Source organism: Pongo abelii, chromosome 4 (assembly GCF_028885655.2).
Source record: "Pongo abelii isolate AG06213 chromosome 4, NHGRI_mPonAbe1-v2.0_pri, whole genome shotgun sequence".
Taxonomy (NCBI): domain Eukaryota; kingdom Metazoa; phylum Chordata; class Mammalia; order Primates; family Hominidae; genus Pongo; species Pongo abelii.
Genome location: NC_071989.2, coordinates 163108398 through 163124974, shown reverse-complemented (window position 1 = coordinate 163124974; position 16577 = coordinate 163108398). Strand labels below are relative to the sequence as shown.

Below are 16577 nucleotides of genomic sequence, written 5' to 3'. Positions count from 1 at the left end.
AATATAATCTGAAAATATTTTCTCATTCTGTGAGTTTTTTTCTGTTTTCTTTTTATTTCTTTTCTTTTCCTTCTTTTTTCTTTTTTTCAAGGCAGAGCCTTGCTCTGTCACCCAGGCTGGAGTGAGATGGCATGATCTTGGCTCACTGCAACCTCCGCCTCTTGGGTTCAAGTGATTCTCCTGCCTCAGCCTCCCAAGTAGCTGGGATTACAGGCATGCATCACCACCCCTGACTAATTTTTGTATTTTCAGTAGAGACGGGGTTTCACCATGTTGGTCAGGATGTTCTTGAACTCCTGACTTGAAGTGATCTGCCCACCTCAGACTCCCAAAGTGCTGGGATTATAGATGTGAGCCACCGCACCTGGCCTCTTTTCACTTTCTTAATAGTGTACATTGAGGCACAATAGTTTTTAATTCGATTTTAATTTAATTTTAAAATTTAATAATTTTAAAACTTAATTTAAAATTTAATGATTTTAAAACTTAATTTAAAATTTAATGATTTTAAAACTTAATTTAAAATTTAATGATTTTAAAACTTAATTTAAAATTTAATGATTTTAAAACTTAATTTAAAATTTAATGATTTTAAAACTTAATTTAAAATTTAATGATTTTAAAACTTAATTTAAAATTTACTAATTAATTTTAAGGCTAGGTGAAGTGGCTCACGCCTGTAATCCCAGCACTTTGGGAGGCTGAGGTGGGCGGATCATGAGGTCAGGGGATCAAGACCATCCTGGCTAACATGGTGAAACCCCGTCTCTACTAAAAACACAAAAACTAACCGGGTGTCGCGGCGCGCGCCTGTAGTCCCAGCTACTCGGGAGGCTGAGGCGGGGGAATTGCTTGAACCCGGGAGGTGGAGGCTGCAGTGAGCTGAGATCATGCCACTGCACTGCAGCCTGGGTGACAGAGCGAGACTCTGTCTCAAAAGCAAAACAAAAAAACCCAACTTAATTTAAAATTTAAGAAGTAATTTTAAAATTTAATTTTAAATCAATGAAGTCCAATTTATTTATTCTTTAGTTGATTGTGTTTTTAATATATATTTAGGAACTATCGTCCAATTTAAGGTCACAAATATTAACATTTATTCTTTATTCTATAAATTTTTTAGTTTTCACTCTTACATTTAAGTCTTTTATCCATTTTAAGGTAATTTTTGTATGTAGTGTGAGGTAAAGGTACAAATCCATTCTTTTGTTTGTGGATATACAATTGTCCTAGTGCCACTTTTTTTTTTTTTTTTGAGATGGATTCTCACTCTGTTGCCCAGACTGGAGTGCAGTGGCATGATCTTGGCTCACCGCAACCTCCACTTCCCAGGTCCAAGTGATTCTCCTGCCTCAGCATCCCAAGTAGCTGGGACTACAGGTGCCCGCCACCATGCCTGGCTAATTTTTGTATTTTTAGTAGAGATGGGGTTTCACCATGTTAGCCAGGCTGGTCTCGAACTCCTGACCTCAGGTGAGCTGCCTGCCTCAGCCTCCCAAAGTGCTGGGGTTACTTACAGGTGTGAGCCACCGCACCTGGTCTTCCCTAGTGCCATTTTTTGAAAAGACTGTTCTCTCTCCATTGAATGGTTTTGATACCGTTGTCAAAAAGCAATAGACTATAAATGTATGAGTTCTGGACTCTCAGTCCTATTCCATTGATCTATATGTCTATCCTTATGTGTGTCTGCATTACTGTATCTTTGTAGAAAATTTAGGAATTGAAATGTGTAAGTCCTCCAACTTTGTTATTCTTTTTCAAGATTTTTGTGACTATTCTGGATCATTTACATTTCCATATAAATTCTAGGATCAACTTGTCCATTTCTACAAAAAAGGCATTGAAGTGTTTTTTTTTTGTTTGTTTTTATTTTTTTTTGAGATGGAGTTTTGTTCTGGTTCCCAGGATGGAGTGCAGTGGTATGATCTCAGCTCACTGCAACCTCCGCCTCCTGGGTTGAAGTGATTCTCCTGCCTCAGCCTCCCCAGTAGCTGGGATTACAGGCATGCGCCACCATGCCCAGCTGATTTTTGTATTTTCAGTAGAGATGGGGTTACACCATGTTGCCCAGGCTGGTCTTGAACTCCTGACCTCAGTTGAGCCACCCATCTCGGCCTCCCAAAGTGCTGGAATTACAGGCGTGAGCCCCTGCGCCCAGCTACCACTGAAAATTTTGATGGAGATTGCATTGAATCTGTAGATCAGCTTGGCAAGTACTGTGATCTTAATATTGTTTTCTGATTCATGAGCAGGGAATGTCACTTTCTTAGGTCTTCTTTAATATCCTTCAACAATGTTTTGTAGTCGTCAGTCTTGCACTTATTTGGCTAAATTTATTTCTAAGTATTTTATTCTCCCCAATTGCTGTTATAAATGAATTTTCCTTTTTGTTTTGTTTTGTTTTTTTGAGACAGGGTCTCACTTTGTCACCCAGGCTGGAGTGCAGTGGTGTGATCTTGACACACTGAAGCCTCAAACTCCTGGGTTCAAGGTATCCTCCCACTTCATCCTCCCTAGTAGCTGAGACTACAGATGTGCACCAACATACCTGGCTAAGTTTTAATTTTTTTTTTGTAGAGACAGGGTCTCACGATGTCGTCCATGCTCGTTTTGAACTGGGCTCAAGTGATCTACCTGCCTTAGCCTCCTAACGTGCTGGGATTACAGGCATGAGCCACCACACCCAGCCATAAATGGATTTTCTTAATTTAACTTTTGTTTATTGTCAGTGTGTAGAAATACAACTTATTTTTTCTTGGTCAGTCTAGCTGAAAGTTTGCCCATTTTTGTAGACAACGCTTTTCTTTCCAAGGAACCAACTCTTGGTTTCATCGATTTTTTTTTCTATTTGTCTAATCTCTTTAATTGATTTCTGCTCTAATCTTTATTATTGCCTTCTGTTTGCTTTGGGTTTCATTTGCTCTTCTTTTTCTAGTTTCTTAAGGTGGAAGGTTGGATTATTAACTTAAATTTTTCTTCTTTTTAAGTGTAGGCATTTATAGCCATAAATTTCCCTCTGAGCACTGATTTTTCTACATCCCATAAATTTTGATATGTCATGTTTTTATTTTCGTTTGTCTCAAATAATTTTCTAATTTTCCTGGGAATTCTTTTTTGACCCATTTGTCATTAACAGTGTTTGTTTAATTTCCATATATTTTTGAATTTCCCCAAATTTTCCATTCTGATTTCTAATTACATTCTGTTGTAGTTGAAGAACCTATTTTATGTTATTTCAGTCTTTTACAACTTATTGAGTCTTGTTTTATTACCTGACATATAATCTATCCTGGAGAATGTTTGATGTGCACTTGAACTCTGTTGTTGCTGTGTTCCTTTCCTCCTTTTTGTGTTGTTATGGTATTCTGCTGTTGATGGGTGGAGTGTTCTATAGATGTTAGTTCTAGTTGGTTTACAGTACTGTTTAAGTTTTATATTTCCTTATTGATCTTATGTCTACTTGTTCTATTCATTATTAAAAGTGGGGTACTGTAGTCTGCAGCTATTCTTGTCAAAGAATTATTTCTTCTTTCAATTCTGTCAGTTTTTGCTTCATGTGTTTTGGGGCTCTGTTATTAGGTGCACATATATTTTTAGTTGTTATATCTTCTATCTTCTTCTTGACCCTTTATCATGATAAAATGTCCTTCTTTACCTCTAGCAAAAATTTTTGTCTTAAAGTCTGTTCTGCCTGCCATTATAACCACTGCAGCTCTTTGTTGGTTATTGTTTGTGTGGAATATCTTTTTCTACTTTAAAATTTTCAATTTATTTGTGTCTTTATATCTAAAGTGTGTCTCTTGTAGACAGCTTATAGTTGGGCCATGTTTGAATCCATTCTGTCAATCTATGCCTTTTTATAAGGAGAGTTGAATCCATTTACATTTAATGTAATTACCAATAAGGAAGGACTTACTTCTGCCATTTTGCTATTTGTTTTTTATGTCTTATACCTTTTTTGTTCAATTCCTCCATTACTATTTTCTTTCGTGTTATTTTCTAGTGTACCATTTGATTCCCTTCTCTTTTTAAAAACTATGTATTTTTGAGTTATTTTCTTAGTTGTTGCCCTGGGGGTTAAAATTAACATGTTAATTTAAAAAATTCTGATTCAGGTTATGGTATATGGCAACTTTGCTCTTATATAGCTCTGTCCCTTTCCTCCTCCTCTTTCTTGTTAGTTATTGACATATAAATTACATCCTTGCACATTGTGTGCCCATCAATAGATTTATAATTATTTAATTATGCAGTTTGCTTTTAAATCAGCTAGAAGAAAAAATGAGTTACAAAAAAAAAACCCTATCTATACCATCTTCTATATTTACCTATATAGTTATTATGACCAGTGCTTTTTATTTCTTTATGTGAATTTGAATTACTGGGCTTACCCAATGGGAGGCAGTGAGTGGCAGATGACTGGAAGGTAGAAAAGGAGGAAGGACAGGGTATGTATTCCTCCCATCTCCTCTTGTTTTGGCAGTAGCTGCAATTTACTACCTGCAGCTGCAGATCCCATTGGGAAGCCCCTGTTCCTGGCTACAGGCTTCTCTGCATTCTAGTAACACCACTGCTTCTTGCCTTTTCAGGCTTACGAGTAGTAACAGCTTCCCATTTCTGCTAGTCCTTAGGTGCTTCACCATTCTTTGTTGTTTCCTTAATCCCACCCATACTTCTGCAATAGTTCCTTCATTAAGCTCTCTTCTGTTACTCCAGGAGTGGGCTATATCATGACAATATCTTAGCTGATTCAGCATGCTCCATGACCTTCTTGCTAAGGTGAAGTTCTTATACTCTCACATGTACTTCTCCTTTGCAGAGCTTACCACAGTCCCTAACTATACACTTATTTTAATGATCATTTGTTTAATGTCTATTTTTCTAACTAGACTATAAGTGCCTTGCACAATCTTTTAATTTCTAGCAGAGTGCCTGGTATATAGTAGGCACTTGACACATTTTTACTGAATGATAGCTAATATTTTTCTCTTATCTATTTCATGGAATTCTTCTGAGAGTCTGGGGGGCACAACAGGTATAAAAGGCTTTAAAAATGGAATCTCTCCCCATGTCTACAACGCTGTAAGGTGTTATTGTGTGAGGATAACGTGAGCATGGGCATACTGAAAACCCGGTTGGACTGTCAGTCACCACGTCATCTTGGGTCAGAATTTCCCCTTTCTGTTAGTCAGCCTTCGTCAAGCCATGGTCCATAGCACCCTCTGGTGGTCCCTGAGTGACAGCATGAGGGGGGCAGCTTCCAGCTTCTGTTCATTGTCACCTGTAGCTCCCAACGAAGACTCAATCATAGGACCACAGGTGGAGCTGGAAGCATCATCCAAAAACTTGTAATTTTACTGTGGAAAACAGGCCTAGTTGGAAGCAGCATTTGTACAAGATCTCACTGAGTTTTTCTGCAGAGCTGGGCCAGACAGTGCTCTTCCTACCATATCTAATACCTGATAGCATCAAAATGTTTTGGTAAGCAAGTACTCATGCCTGATGGGTGAGAATCAGAAATGAGTTATAGCTGGGTGTGGTGGCTCAAGCCTGTAATTTCAGCACGTTGGGAGGCCGAGGCAGGAGGACTGTTTGAGGCCAGGAGTTCAAGAACAATCTGGGTAACATAGCAAGACTCCATCTGTACAAAAAATAAAAAAAATTAGATGGGCATGGTGGTGTGTGTCTGTGGTACCAGCTACTAGGGAGGCTGAAGTGGGAGGATCACTTGAGCCCACGAGTTGAAGGCTGCAGTAAACTATGAGTGCCACTGCACTCCAGCCTGGGTGACAGAGGGAGACCCCACCAAAAAAAAAAAAGTTATGCTTATTTCATATTGTCACTGCCCTCCTGAGATCCTCCACTCCTGGGTGTGACCCTTTGTGGGCTGTCCCATGTAACTCTTCAAGCTCACCTCCTTCTGCTCCTCCAACACAGAAACTTCTACTTACCTCAGGGCCTTTGCACTAGCTGTTCCCTCTGCCTGGAACTCTGTTCCCTGAAATCATCTTGGTTTACCCTCCTTCATGTCTTTCAGCTCTCACCATTCTGGGGTGGGGGTTGACCCCCACCCCAGTCTCTAATATATCATTGCTTTATACCCTTCATAGCCCTATTTGCATCTGAAATCATCTTAATTGTTTTAGGTCTGCCTTCTACTCTAGAATGATGGCTGTCGGGAATTAGTTTTTAGTACCCAGCAGAGTGCCTGAGTCCGAAGTGGGTGGTCTACGTGAAGAATGATGGAAAGAAGAATGACACATGAGAAGGAAGAAGGCAGAGACCACTTTAGAGAAAGTCTGGAGGTTTACTCAACAACGTTCACAATCACAATTGTACATGGTAAATCAGTCTTTCACAAAGGCTCATTTTTCCAGGCAGGAGGAGAGGCTAGTGGTCTTGAGCTTTCGGCCTGGAATTCCAGTCTGAATTTTCAAATATTCCCTGCCTCCAACCCCTTTGGGATCCTAGTCTTCAAGCCAATAATAGAGCAGGAGTCTGACCCTGTTCTGTTGCCTGGCACGGCTGAATCAAAGCCATTCTGGAAGCAGATGTTAAGATGAACTTGTCACTTGGTATGTAGGTCCGACCCCCATCCCAGTGGTGGCAGTGGGCCTTGGCTCAAGATCAAGTTTGAACTAAAATATTACTTGGATTTTTCACAAAGAGTGTCCGTTGAAAGCAATAAGGAATTCCAGAACAGAACTGCACTTCTTGTCCCTCTCTCACACTTACAAAGCTTCAGAAAACATTAAAAATGCATTACCTCCTAGGAATTATAAAAGATCACCCAACTGTACAAACTAGATATCGCTGAAGCAGAGAATCTGATTCCTCAGTTACTACTGTAAAGTGCTTTGCCACTCTTTTTGAGACTCCAGAGACTAGGAAAATGGAGATGCACAGAGAGACATAAGGAGCTGTTTTCCAAGACATCACCTATTTCTTAAGGAAAAAAGAAATTCAACTGGTGGGACGTTTGAAAAGTGAATGTGATGTAGACTTTGGAAATCCATTTGCTACATCTTTAACAGAAACTGCTCTTTCTCTCCTGGACCGAATGTCACATCCTCTCGTCAGATTCCTCCTGTGGATGTGCCCCGTTCTGCCTGAGCGATTTTTTCCTAAAGGGAAGAATCAATAGTTTCTGACTGTTTTAAAAGCTGAAAGCTCCAACTGGAGGCAGAAGATGGGATGGCTTTTCACACACGTGCCTGCAAGTTTAGCCACCTCCAAAGGCCTTGTTCTTAAAGCAACAGTGCTGTTTGCATTATGAAATGTTTCTGGAGTTCCCCTTTGGAAAGGCTGCTGGTGGGCCACATGGTCACGATACTCTGAAGTCACACCCTACTTTGTGACCTTATCCTCAGAGTAAAGGCTTTAGAGGAAAAGGCACCCCACAGTCTCACCCATTACCTGGCTGTCAGCATCTCTATATGCTCCCGGCTGAGTTTTATTGAGTATCAGCTGGGGATGTGAGCAGAAACCTGAATCCTTGAGACAGGCGGTTTTCAAAAAGGAAGCCATTAACAATGAGTGGCTGAGTACTGGCAACTGATCAGTTGGTCCATGAAATGGAGCCAGTCAAATTCTGTCCTTCCTTCCCCTCCCACATACTTTGTCAGGTCCCAGGACCTACTGATGTGGGCTCAGCAATGACAAATGTTGGAGTGCTCAGAGGAGACACCCATCCCTTTTCAGGGTGTGAACCCAGACTGGAAAGGAGAACCAAAGGATGGGAAAGGCAGGCCTGGGATGGCTTGCTGCTGCTCCTGCTTTCACAGGAATCCTGGTCATGCCAGGAACACTGCCGCCCACTTGGGGCGGGACTATGTGGAAGTCTAGCTAGTGCTCGGCACCCCTTAACCCAATGGTGAGAAACAGGACAAACATGCTGGGGGTTCAGAGGGTGGACCGCAGTGATGGCCCCCAAACAGGTCCCAGTGAGGTAATGCAAAGCCTCCTCTCGGGGGCCGATGAGGCCTTCTAGGCCACAGACTAAACGCACTGCCCAGCCTTTAGTTTGGAGTGTGACTTGCACTGACTGGAATAAATCTGGCCTCTCACCCTTGGGGGACATCTCAGTCTCAGATCTTGCTCCAGGCCCAACATCTCCTGCTTGAAATGAGACATTAAGAAACACACACTCATCCAGTAGGAACTGCACACGCCACCAAAAATGTTCCCCTCCCCACAACCCTGCCCCTTTATGTTTGTCTAGCAAGGCACTAGGAAATGGTTCAAGTTTAGGGATTTGCTCTATATTTGCATTTTTCTTTTTAAAAGGCACAGTTTTTATTTTAATGATGCTGCATTGCTCTTTGATGATGAATCTCAATTCGACTCCTCAAACTGCCAACAGTCTTGTTATCGTAGATTCTAGAAGGGGCCTCATCTTTTGACTTCTTTCTATAGAGGGCCACTTCTAAAGCTACAGCACTCATTTGGAAAAGGACACTGGGATCAACATGTAAGCGTTGCAAGCACAGGGGCTGCCTCTCTTGCAGATAGGTGGCCAAAGCAGGGGTTGTGCTGGGCCAGAAGTGGAAGTAATTCCTCGCCAGCTACACATTCAGTCTGACTGGTGGATGATTGGGAGTGTTTGTCCCTCCCTCCTCCAATAATTGATGGCCTTGAGATCCACCAGCATCTCAAAGGCAGATTCGTGGCTCTGTTCCCAGACTTAGGTCTCAGTTATGTAATTGGTAAATGACACAATCAAGAGACTCAACACTAATTGGAATGCTGATTTCAAGTATTTCCTGGGCTAGCTGGTGGAAGCCATAGATTGTGGAATGTGATTTCCGCTTCTGAATCAGTGGGTGGCAGGTTGGTTACAGAAATGCTTCCTATTAGTCTGGAGGCCCTCTAGGAGTCTGACATGTAATTAACAAAGCAAAAGGTAAACATGAAGGGCTGGCATGGAGCTGGGTGTATATCTGGCTGTGGGACATTGGGTTCTTTTCTCCACTGCAAGTGAGACTACAGTTGTGATGATGGTGGGAGGTTCCAGGGGTGCAGGTCTTCACCGAGGACCATGTTGTACCACAGCCTCTGCTGAGCTGAGGGACACATGTCCCCCTGCTTCCCCAACACTACCTACTTTGGATTTCACAGATTGTCTCTAGGCTGGGGGCTGCCTTGACTGTATTACACCTGGCTGGCTCCTTTAATCACAGCATTCTAGAAATCCATATTGGATGTAGAATACCAGAATCCTATGTAGCATCCTAGTTTGCAATCCAATTACAGAGTTCTTTAAAAATTCTGGAGTTCTGTATGAGAACTAGAACCATGATGAGGTCAGAGGCAGGCACTTTGCCCACAGTTGATCCTGGAGGCCTCCAGACTCTGTGAGGTGAGCATCTCGCAGCACCTCTGTTCCTCTTTTGAGGCCAGTAATTGCCTGGGGAAGAGAGACAGGGAAATGGAAGCATGGATCAGGGCAAATCAGCCAGCATTTCTAGTTTGGAGGTCTACTTGGCCTTTTCCGTGGGCTCAGGGCCATCTGAAACACTGCCCTGTAAAGCTGGTGGCTGGGCTGTCCTTGTGCCTGGAGAGTGCTAAAATTGACATTTCAAACACCCAGAGAGCAGGGGGAGATATTCCGCATGTCCATAGCTGCAAAGAAATGTCTGGGGGGTCCCTCTTCTGACTCCTCACCTGGCAGCTGATCAGCATTCAGTACTGAACACTCTTAGGGCCCCAAGTATGGCCTTTGACCAGACCAAATCACCTGGGGTTGTGACAGAGAACAGAAGCTGGGCAGTAACTGCAATGTTCCCCCCAGGACGGCAGAAACTAAAAAGCCCCAAGAGGACTTCTTTCTCTTCTGCTGCAGATGAGTGGCATCGATACTAAAAGCTGCCCCAAACAGGCAAATTTTACCTTTCTTTCTAAAGCACCATCATGTAGGAGAGCCATCTGAGGGCTGGGCAACCTTGCAGGACTCACTTTTGGGTGGCCTAGGCTACCTTGGTATTCTCCCACATAATGTTCAAGGGGACATAGTGACAAAGTTGAAAAGGCTCTGTTACTTTTCCGTGATGTCAGCAGGGATTAAAGCAAGCTCTGCTCCCTGTGGGGCCTCTTGTGGGATATGCTCTTCACCCTACCCCCACAACTCAGGGGCTCAAGGACCAGGCAGACCCTAGCCCCTGAATCAAGAGCCCTCTTCACCCTGAACCATTTGGCCAGCACCTTTTACACCTAGTGCCCACAGGGCCCTGCCTCTCTTGAAAGAGGAAGGCTGCAGTGAGTGCCAGACCCTGGGGGGCCTGCCAAGGGGACATGAGGGCTCAGTTCCTATTGAATTTTTCCAAGACTGTTGAGTTGGTGTGTTCAAACAGCCACTGCTGGGTGAGAGAGGATGGGTTGCAGGTGTTCATGAAGATCCTATGGTCACTTTCACTGCAGTCCATGCAGCTGCCACTGACAGGGTGGTACAGGGTCTTGTCCTACAAAACACGGAGGTAATAAGCCAGACAGCACTGGAGACATGTGGCCAGTCAAACCACAGCAACAATACCAGCAATGAGAAAGTGAGGAAGTGACTGACTAGCTGTTCACACACCTGTTGGTTTTCCTCCTGAGCACACAAGCCGGATGCTGCCCAGCCTCCCTTGCAGCTGGTATTGCCGTGGGACTGGGTTCTGCCCGCTGGGATGTGGCCAGAAGTGATGCATGCTGCTTCCAGGCCTGGGACCTAGACACTGCCCACGTCCTGTCAAACCTCACTGGTCCTTATGGGGGGGGTGTGTGTGTGTGTGTGTATGCGCTTTTCTTTTATCTTTTTTTTTTTTTTTTTTTTTTTGAGACAGGTTCTCACTCTGTCACCCAGGCTGGAGTGCAGTGGCACAATCTTGGCTCATTGCAACCTCTGCCTCTCAGGTTCAAGTGATTCTCCTGCCTCAGCCTCCCGAGTAGCTGGGAGTACGGGCGTGAGCCACCATGCCCGGCTGATTTTTGTATTTTTAGTAGAGACGGGGTTTCACCATGTTGGCCAGGCTAGTCTCGAACTCCTGACCTCAGGTGATCCACCCACCTCGGCCTCCCAAAGTGCTGGGATTACAGGCATGGGCCACTGTGCCCGGCCGCACTTTTCTTTTTAAATGGAATCAGTTGCCAACATTTAAGACCTGAGGATTTCACAGTGAAGTCTAGATTTCTGACTACTCTTGAATGACTACAAAATCCGGCATGGTAGGTGTGTGGCACAAATAAATAAGTGGATGGGCTCTGATGAAAGAAGGGGTGAAGCACTATATCGCCTTAAAAAAAAATCAAGCAGGTGCCCTGCTCCCCCCGGCATGCCGTCTTACTTTGCGGTATTTCCACAGCTGGTTGCCCTTCATGCTGTGGCAGTCGTAGAGCGTGACAGGGCTGGTGTGGGAAATGGCATCAAAGCAGAACTTCTTGGTGTGCTGGGGGTCTCCAGGCCGGATGTCCTCTCTCCAGGTGAAGGTGAATACCTGTGCACGGGGCATCATAAATAGGGACAGCAAAGCCAAGGACTTTCTTTTTTTCTCCATTTTTTTAAATTATGGAAAAATTTAAACTCAAGAGGTCCAAAAAATAATATATTAACTATGCCTCCTGTTCTAACCACCTTGCTTTACTAACTTGGCCGGGTGCAGTGGCTCACCCAGTAGTTTGGGATGCCAAGGTGGGTGGATCACTTTGAGGCCAGGAGCTTGAGACCAGGCTGGCTAACGTGGTGAAACCCCGTCTCTACTAAAAATACAAAAATTAGCTGGGTGTGGTGGCATACGCCTGTAATTCCACCTACTCGGGAGGCTGAGGCATGAGAATCACTTGAGCCCAGGAGGCAGACGTTGCAGTGAGCCGAGACTGCACCACTGCCCTCCAGCATGGGGGACAGAGTGAGACTCTGTCTCAAAAAAAATAAGTTATCAACTCAAGGCCAATGTTGTTGCAGCTCTACTTCCACCCCTATCCTTACCCTCACAGTATTTTGAAGCAAATCTCAGCTATCATATCATGTCAGGTATAAACACTTCAGTAAGTGCCATTATAACATCTAAAAGTAGTTATTACAAGGTCCAAAATGTCATCAAATATCCACAGTTCAAGTGTTCTTGGGATTCTTTTTGTTTGTTTGTTTTTTGAGACGGAGCTTCGCTCTTATTGTCCATGCTGGAGTGCAATGGTGCAATCTTGGCTCACTGCAACCTCCACCTCCTGGGTTCAACCAATTCTCCTGCCTCAGCTTCCCAAGTAGCTGGGATTACAGGTGTGCGCCACCACGCCTGGCTAATTTTGTATTTTTAGTAGAGAAGGGGTTTCACCATGTTGGCCAGGCTGGTCTTGAATTCCTAACCTCAGGTGATCCACCAACCTCAGTCTCCCAAAGTGCTGGGATTACAGGCGTGAGCCACCGAGCCCGCTCAGGATTCTTATAAATTTCTTTTCACAGTTAGTCTGTTTGAGTCACGATCCAATTTGTTGATAACCTTTGTTTCTTTTCAGTAGCTTTACTGAATAATAACTGGCATACAATAAACTGCACACATTTAAAGTGTACAATTTGATACATCTTGACACACGTTTACACCGAGAAACCATCATCATAATCAAGGTAATGAACATACCATCACCCTGCAAAAGTGTCCTCATGCTCCTCTGTAATCTCCTCCTCCTGTCCCCACCAACCCCCATGTCCTTAGGGCAGCCACTGATCTGCTTTCTGTTTCTAGAGATTAGTTTGCAATTTCTAGAATTTTCTATAAAGGAATCATACAGTATGTATTCTCTTTTGTCTCATTTCTTTCACTCAACATAATTTTGTTGAGAATCGTCTTTGTTCTAACAGCATTTATCAATAATTCATTGCTTGTTATTGCTGAATTTGCACTCCAGTTCCTTGTTATGGGACATTTGGTGGTTTCCAGTTTTTGGCTATTACAAATAAAGCTGCTATGAACATTTGTGTGCAAGTCTTTGTATGGACATATGTTTTCTTTCTCTTGGATAAATACCTAGGAGTGGAATGACTGGTTCAATGGTCAACTTTCTAAGAAACTGCCACAGTTTCCCAAAGTGGCTGTGCCATTTACACCCCCACCAGCAGCATACAGGTCCAGTTCATCCACATCTTTGCCAATCTTCAGTGCGGTCAGTCTTTTTAATAGGTGTGTGCTGGAATTTCCTTGTAATTGCAATTTCTATTTCTCTATTAACTAATGAAATTCAGCATTTTTAATATGCTTATTTGCCATTCATACACTTTTTTTGTAAAGTGCCCACTTTAAAATTAAAAAAAATTATTGACTTTTGAGAGTTTGAGAGGATAGAAGTCCTTTCATTTATATATTCTAGATACAAGTCCTTTATCAGATATATGCTTTACAAACATTTTCTTCCCATCTGTGGCTTGCTTTTTATTCATTTTGAATTAGTCCGGTTTTTCATTTTTTTCTTTTATGGATTGTGTTTTTGTTGTTGTATCTAAAAAATAATTGTTTAACCCAATGTCACTCTACGCAGGCTGCAGTGCATGGCACAATCACTGTAACCTCGAACACCTGGCTTCAAGAAAGCCTCCCCTAAGCTTCCCACACTGTTGGGATTGCAGGCATGAGCCCACTGTTGTCTGAGCAGTGGCTCTTCCTGCAGGCTGGCTTACCCTCTGCATCCCACCCATTCTGCAGGTGAGGCTGACCATGCCCCTAGGCTCCAAGAGTCAAGGTAATGAACGTACCCATCACCTCTCAAAAGTGACGGCTCTGTCCTCGTCAATATGAGGACTTCCTCACCTCCTGCATAATCAGCTCAGGGACACAATTCATGGGAGCCCCAGGGCTTTTCCAGAACTCTTGGAAGGGGCATTCCTATCCATGGGGCTGCTGATGGCCACATCTGCTACTATATAGGAAGAGCCAGGTTGAGAATGAGGCCCGCAGAGATGGAAGCACTCTCGAGAGATCCAGCAACATAATCAAGGCTTTTCAGGGACATGAGACAATAACGCACTTTTTGTTGAAGGCCATTTGGGCTGAGTGTCCATCACTTGTAACCAAAATGGTCCAGACTGATGATTTTATTGCAATGTGAAGGAATCCCCTTTCCACAGTGTTCAGGAAGATCTTAAAACTCATCCCTGGGGCTGACTCTTGTCATTTATCACTGACCCATGCCTCTCCCTCCCAGCTGGCTGTGTCAGCACCCCAGGCTGCAGATGTTTCAGAGAACCTGGCTGCCAGTCCCTGAGGGGCGGCCCTTACCTGCATGTTGTTCCAGGCAGCTTCCCCGCGGCCCCGGATGCAGCCCTCTAGCCTTAGCGGGGAGCCCAAGGCCCCGTGCTTTGTGTCTGCGCACAGTCCTGTGCCCACATTTCGGATCTGAAAGGGAAAGAGGGAAGAAGTGGACCACTGAGGTGCCTTAAGGTGCCCACCGGGTCCCTGCCAGGTGAAAGGGGAAACCAAGGGGGATACATTAGCTGGATTAAGCTTCAAATCGTCTTGATAAAGCTTGCCCTGGGCTGTCGGAAGTACCTTGAGCCTCTCAATAAAGGAAGACTCAGTCCACAGATTGTAATCCTCAAAGCACTGCTGTGTTTAGAGTATGCAGAGTCCCGGGTTGGTGGTGGGGCACAGGAGATGAGGAGTTGGTAAAGGACTCCCTGGCCCCACTCCTGGAGAAGTTGAACCGACAGGTCCAGAAACCAGATTTTACCCCCATTCCAGGTGACCCAGGTGCAGGTGGTCCAGGGACCATACCTTGAAAGCTCCTAGAAAAGGACATGAAGCCTTTGCTGTATGTCATGGACTGTCTCTGTCCCTTAGGACAGGTGAATGGCAAGAGGTGGCAGGAGGCCCCCTCACCCCCTGCTGACATCCAAAGAACAATAGCTTCCTCTTCCCCTTCAACCATGAAGACGGGTGTGGTGGGAAGAGCACTGGGCTAGGAGTCTGAAGCCCTAGGCTGCTCACTTGCTTAGCCAACAAATACCGATTGGGTGCTTACTGTGGGAAGGTCGTTGTGCTAGGTGCATAGTGTCACATCATATGGTTCCGACCTTACAGATATCAATCCTACTTTGTCTGAGGGATAGGGGGCTGTGGTGGCTATGAAAATGCACCACCCAATTTCCTGTTGTAGAGAGTCACATTGCACCCAGATCCTGTATTCTGAATCCACCACTGTGTCCACCCATGGATGGATCCCAGCCAATGGGTGAGGCAGACCCACTCTTGCAAGATGTTGAACTCCTCTGGCTGGTGATTTGGCTTGGGGACTCTTCATCAACCTGGCCAAAGCTTCCTTACAGCTTTACTGCAGTCTTGGACTCTTCTTATCCCGGCTCTCCTTCCTTCCCTCACCCCTTCGCAGAGGTAAGACCAGTGTTGTGGTCTCGTGGCTCTCCTAGTCTCCCCAGGTGTCTTCATTTTTCCTCTCAAGTATTTTAACCATTAATCTCTTGCGTGTCTAATCCCACTGTGGCATCTGCTTCTTGGAGGACTTGAACTAACACAAGCGAGGAAGCCAACAAACTGGTAAAGAGCCAAAGAGTCTCACGAGGGAAGTCCACACAGCAGTGCTCCTGCAAACTGGTGGTGATGTTGGGGTAGGCTAGCCAGGCAGCTGAGCCAGGCAAGGGCTCTGTGATCTGCTGTGTGAATTTGAGCAAATCACACCTGGTGTTCCTGCCAGCCCACCATGCCTCTCCCCTTCCTCTGGTAACACCACCCCGACTTTCCATGGGGCTACTGCTCCTCACGCACCCTGTGGCCAGCCGTAGCGTCCATCCTACCCTTGCTTTCCTTCTTCCCTGATGGCCCCAGTGATGGGTGCAGGATCCAAGAATAAGACTTGATTCCTGCACCTTTACTGGTATACTGGGAAAGAGGCATATACTTTCTGCTGGGTTGGCCAAGCAGTAGGGGTTGGTCAGCCTGAAGCTTCTGGAAGCCATTTTGATAACTTTAGCATGAGGCCAATACAAAAGGAACATGAGTTCAGCAGGAGAAAAAGAGACTGACATCATTTGAGGCCCTGGATCCAGGTTGTCTTAAGCCATAGCTACCCCAGGCTCCTATGTGAGTCAAACACAATATATTCCCCCCATTTTTTTACTTTAAATTGGTCTTCTGAAAGAGCCCCAACTCTTATGCTCCCCTTTTCCAAGCTCCAACCTATCCTTCTATGAATGGGTAGGTCCTCTCAGCTCGGGGACCCAGGATCCCATGATGGCATGCTCGTCTGCCCACAAAGACTGGTCTGCCTCGGCCAGCATGGGCCTCACGGGCCGCACCATGTGCAGTTCACAGGGCCCCATGCTCAGGAGGGCCTGGCTTGATTTAAAGCTCTGCTGCCACTGTCTTGAAATTCTGAATAATTTTATCTTTGAACTGTTTTGTAAGTGAAATCTGATGGAACAGTGGAGCGTGTGCATGAGCAGGGAAGCATGCTATTCCTCTCTGCCCTGTCTGCATGCAGCATGTGCAAAGACACTGAGTAAATGGGGGAACTGGTGGTCCCAGAGGCCCTGCTTTCCCTTCAAACTGGAACTTGCTCTGGGTGTGCTAAGAAGGGCAACAGCATCCTAAGAAGCAGGA

The 16577-nt window shown here is 44.6% G+C and overlaps 1 protein-coding gene across 4 annotated transcripts in view; it reads right to left on the bottom strand.

Moving 5' to 3' along the window:
* Positions 1 to 6287: 6287 nt before the first annotated feature.
* GALNT10 (polypeptide N-acetylgalactosaminyltransferase 10) overlaps positions 6288 to 16577 on the bottom strand; it is a 234280-nt gene continuing 223990 nt past the window's right edge. For 3 of the 4 annotated variants that reach the window (XM_024247617.2, XM_024247618.3, XM_024247621.3), the window contains 3 exons: positions 14244 to 14360; positions 11322 to 11471; positions 6288 to 10457 (listed from right to left, as the gene is read on the bottom strand). In XM_024247617.2, the coding sequence (XP_024103385.2) occupies positions 10299 to 10457; positions 11322 to 11471; positions 14244 to 14360 (426 nt within the window). In that variant the 3' untranslated portion in view covers positions 6288 to 10298. The remainder of the gene's footprint in view (positions 10458 to 11321; positions 11472 to 14243; positions 14361 to 16577) is intronic. The other variant, XM_024247619.3, reaches the window with a different exon arrangement.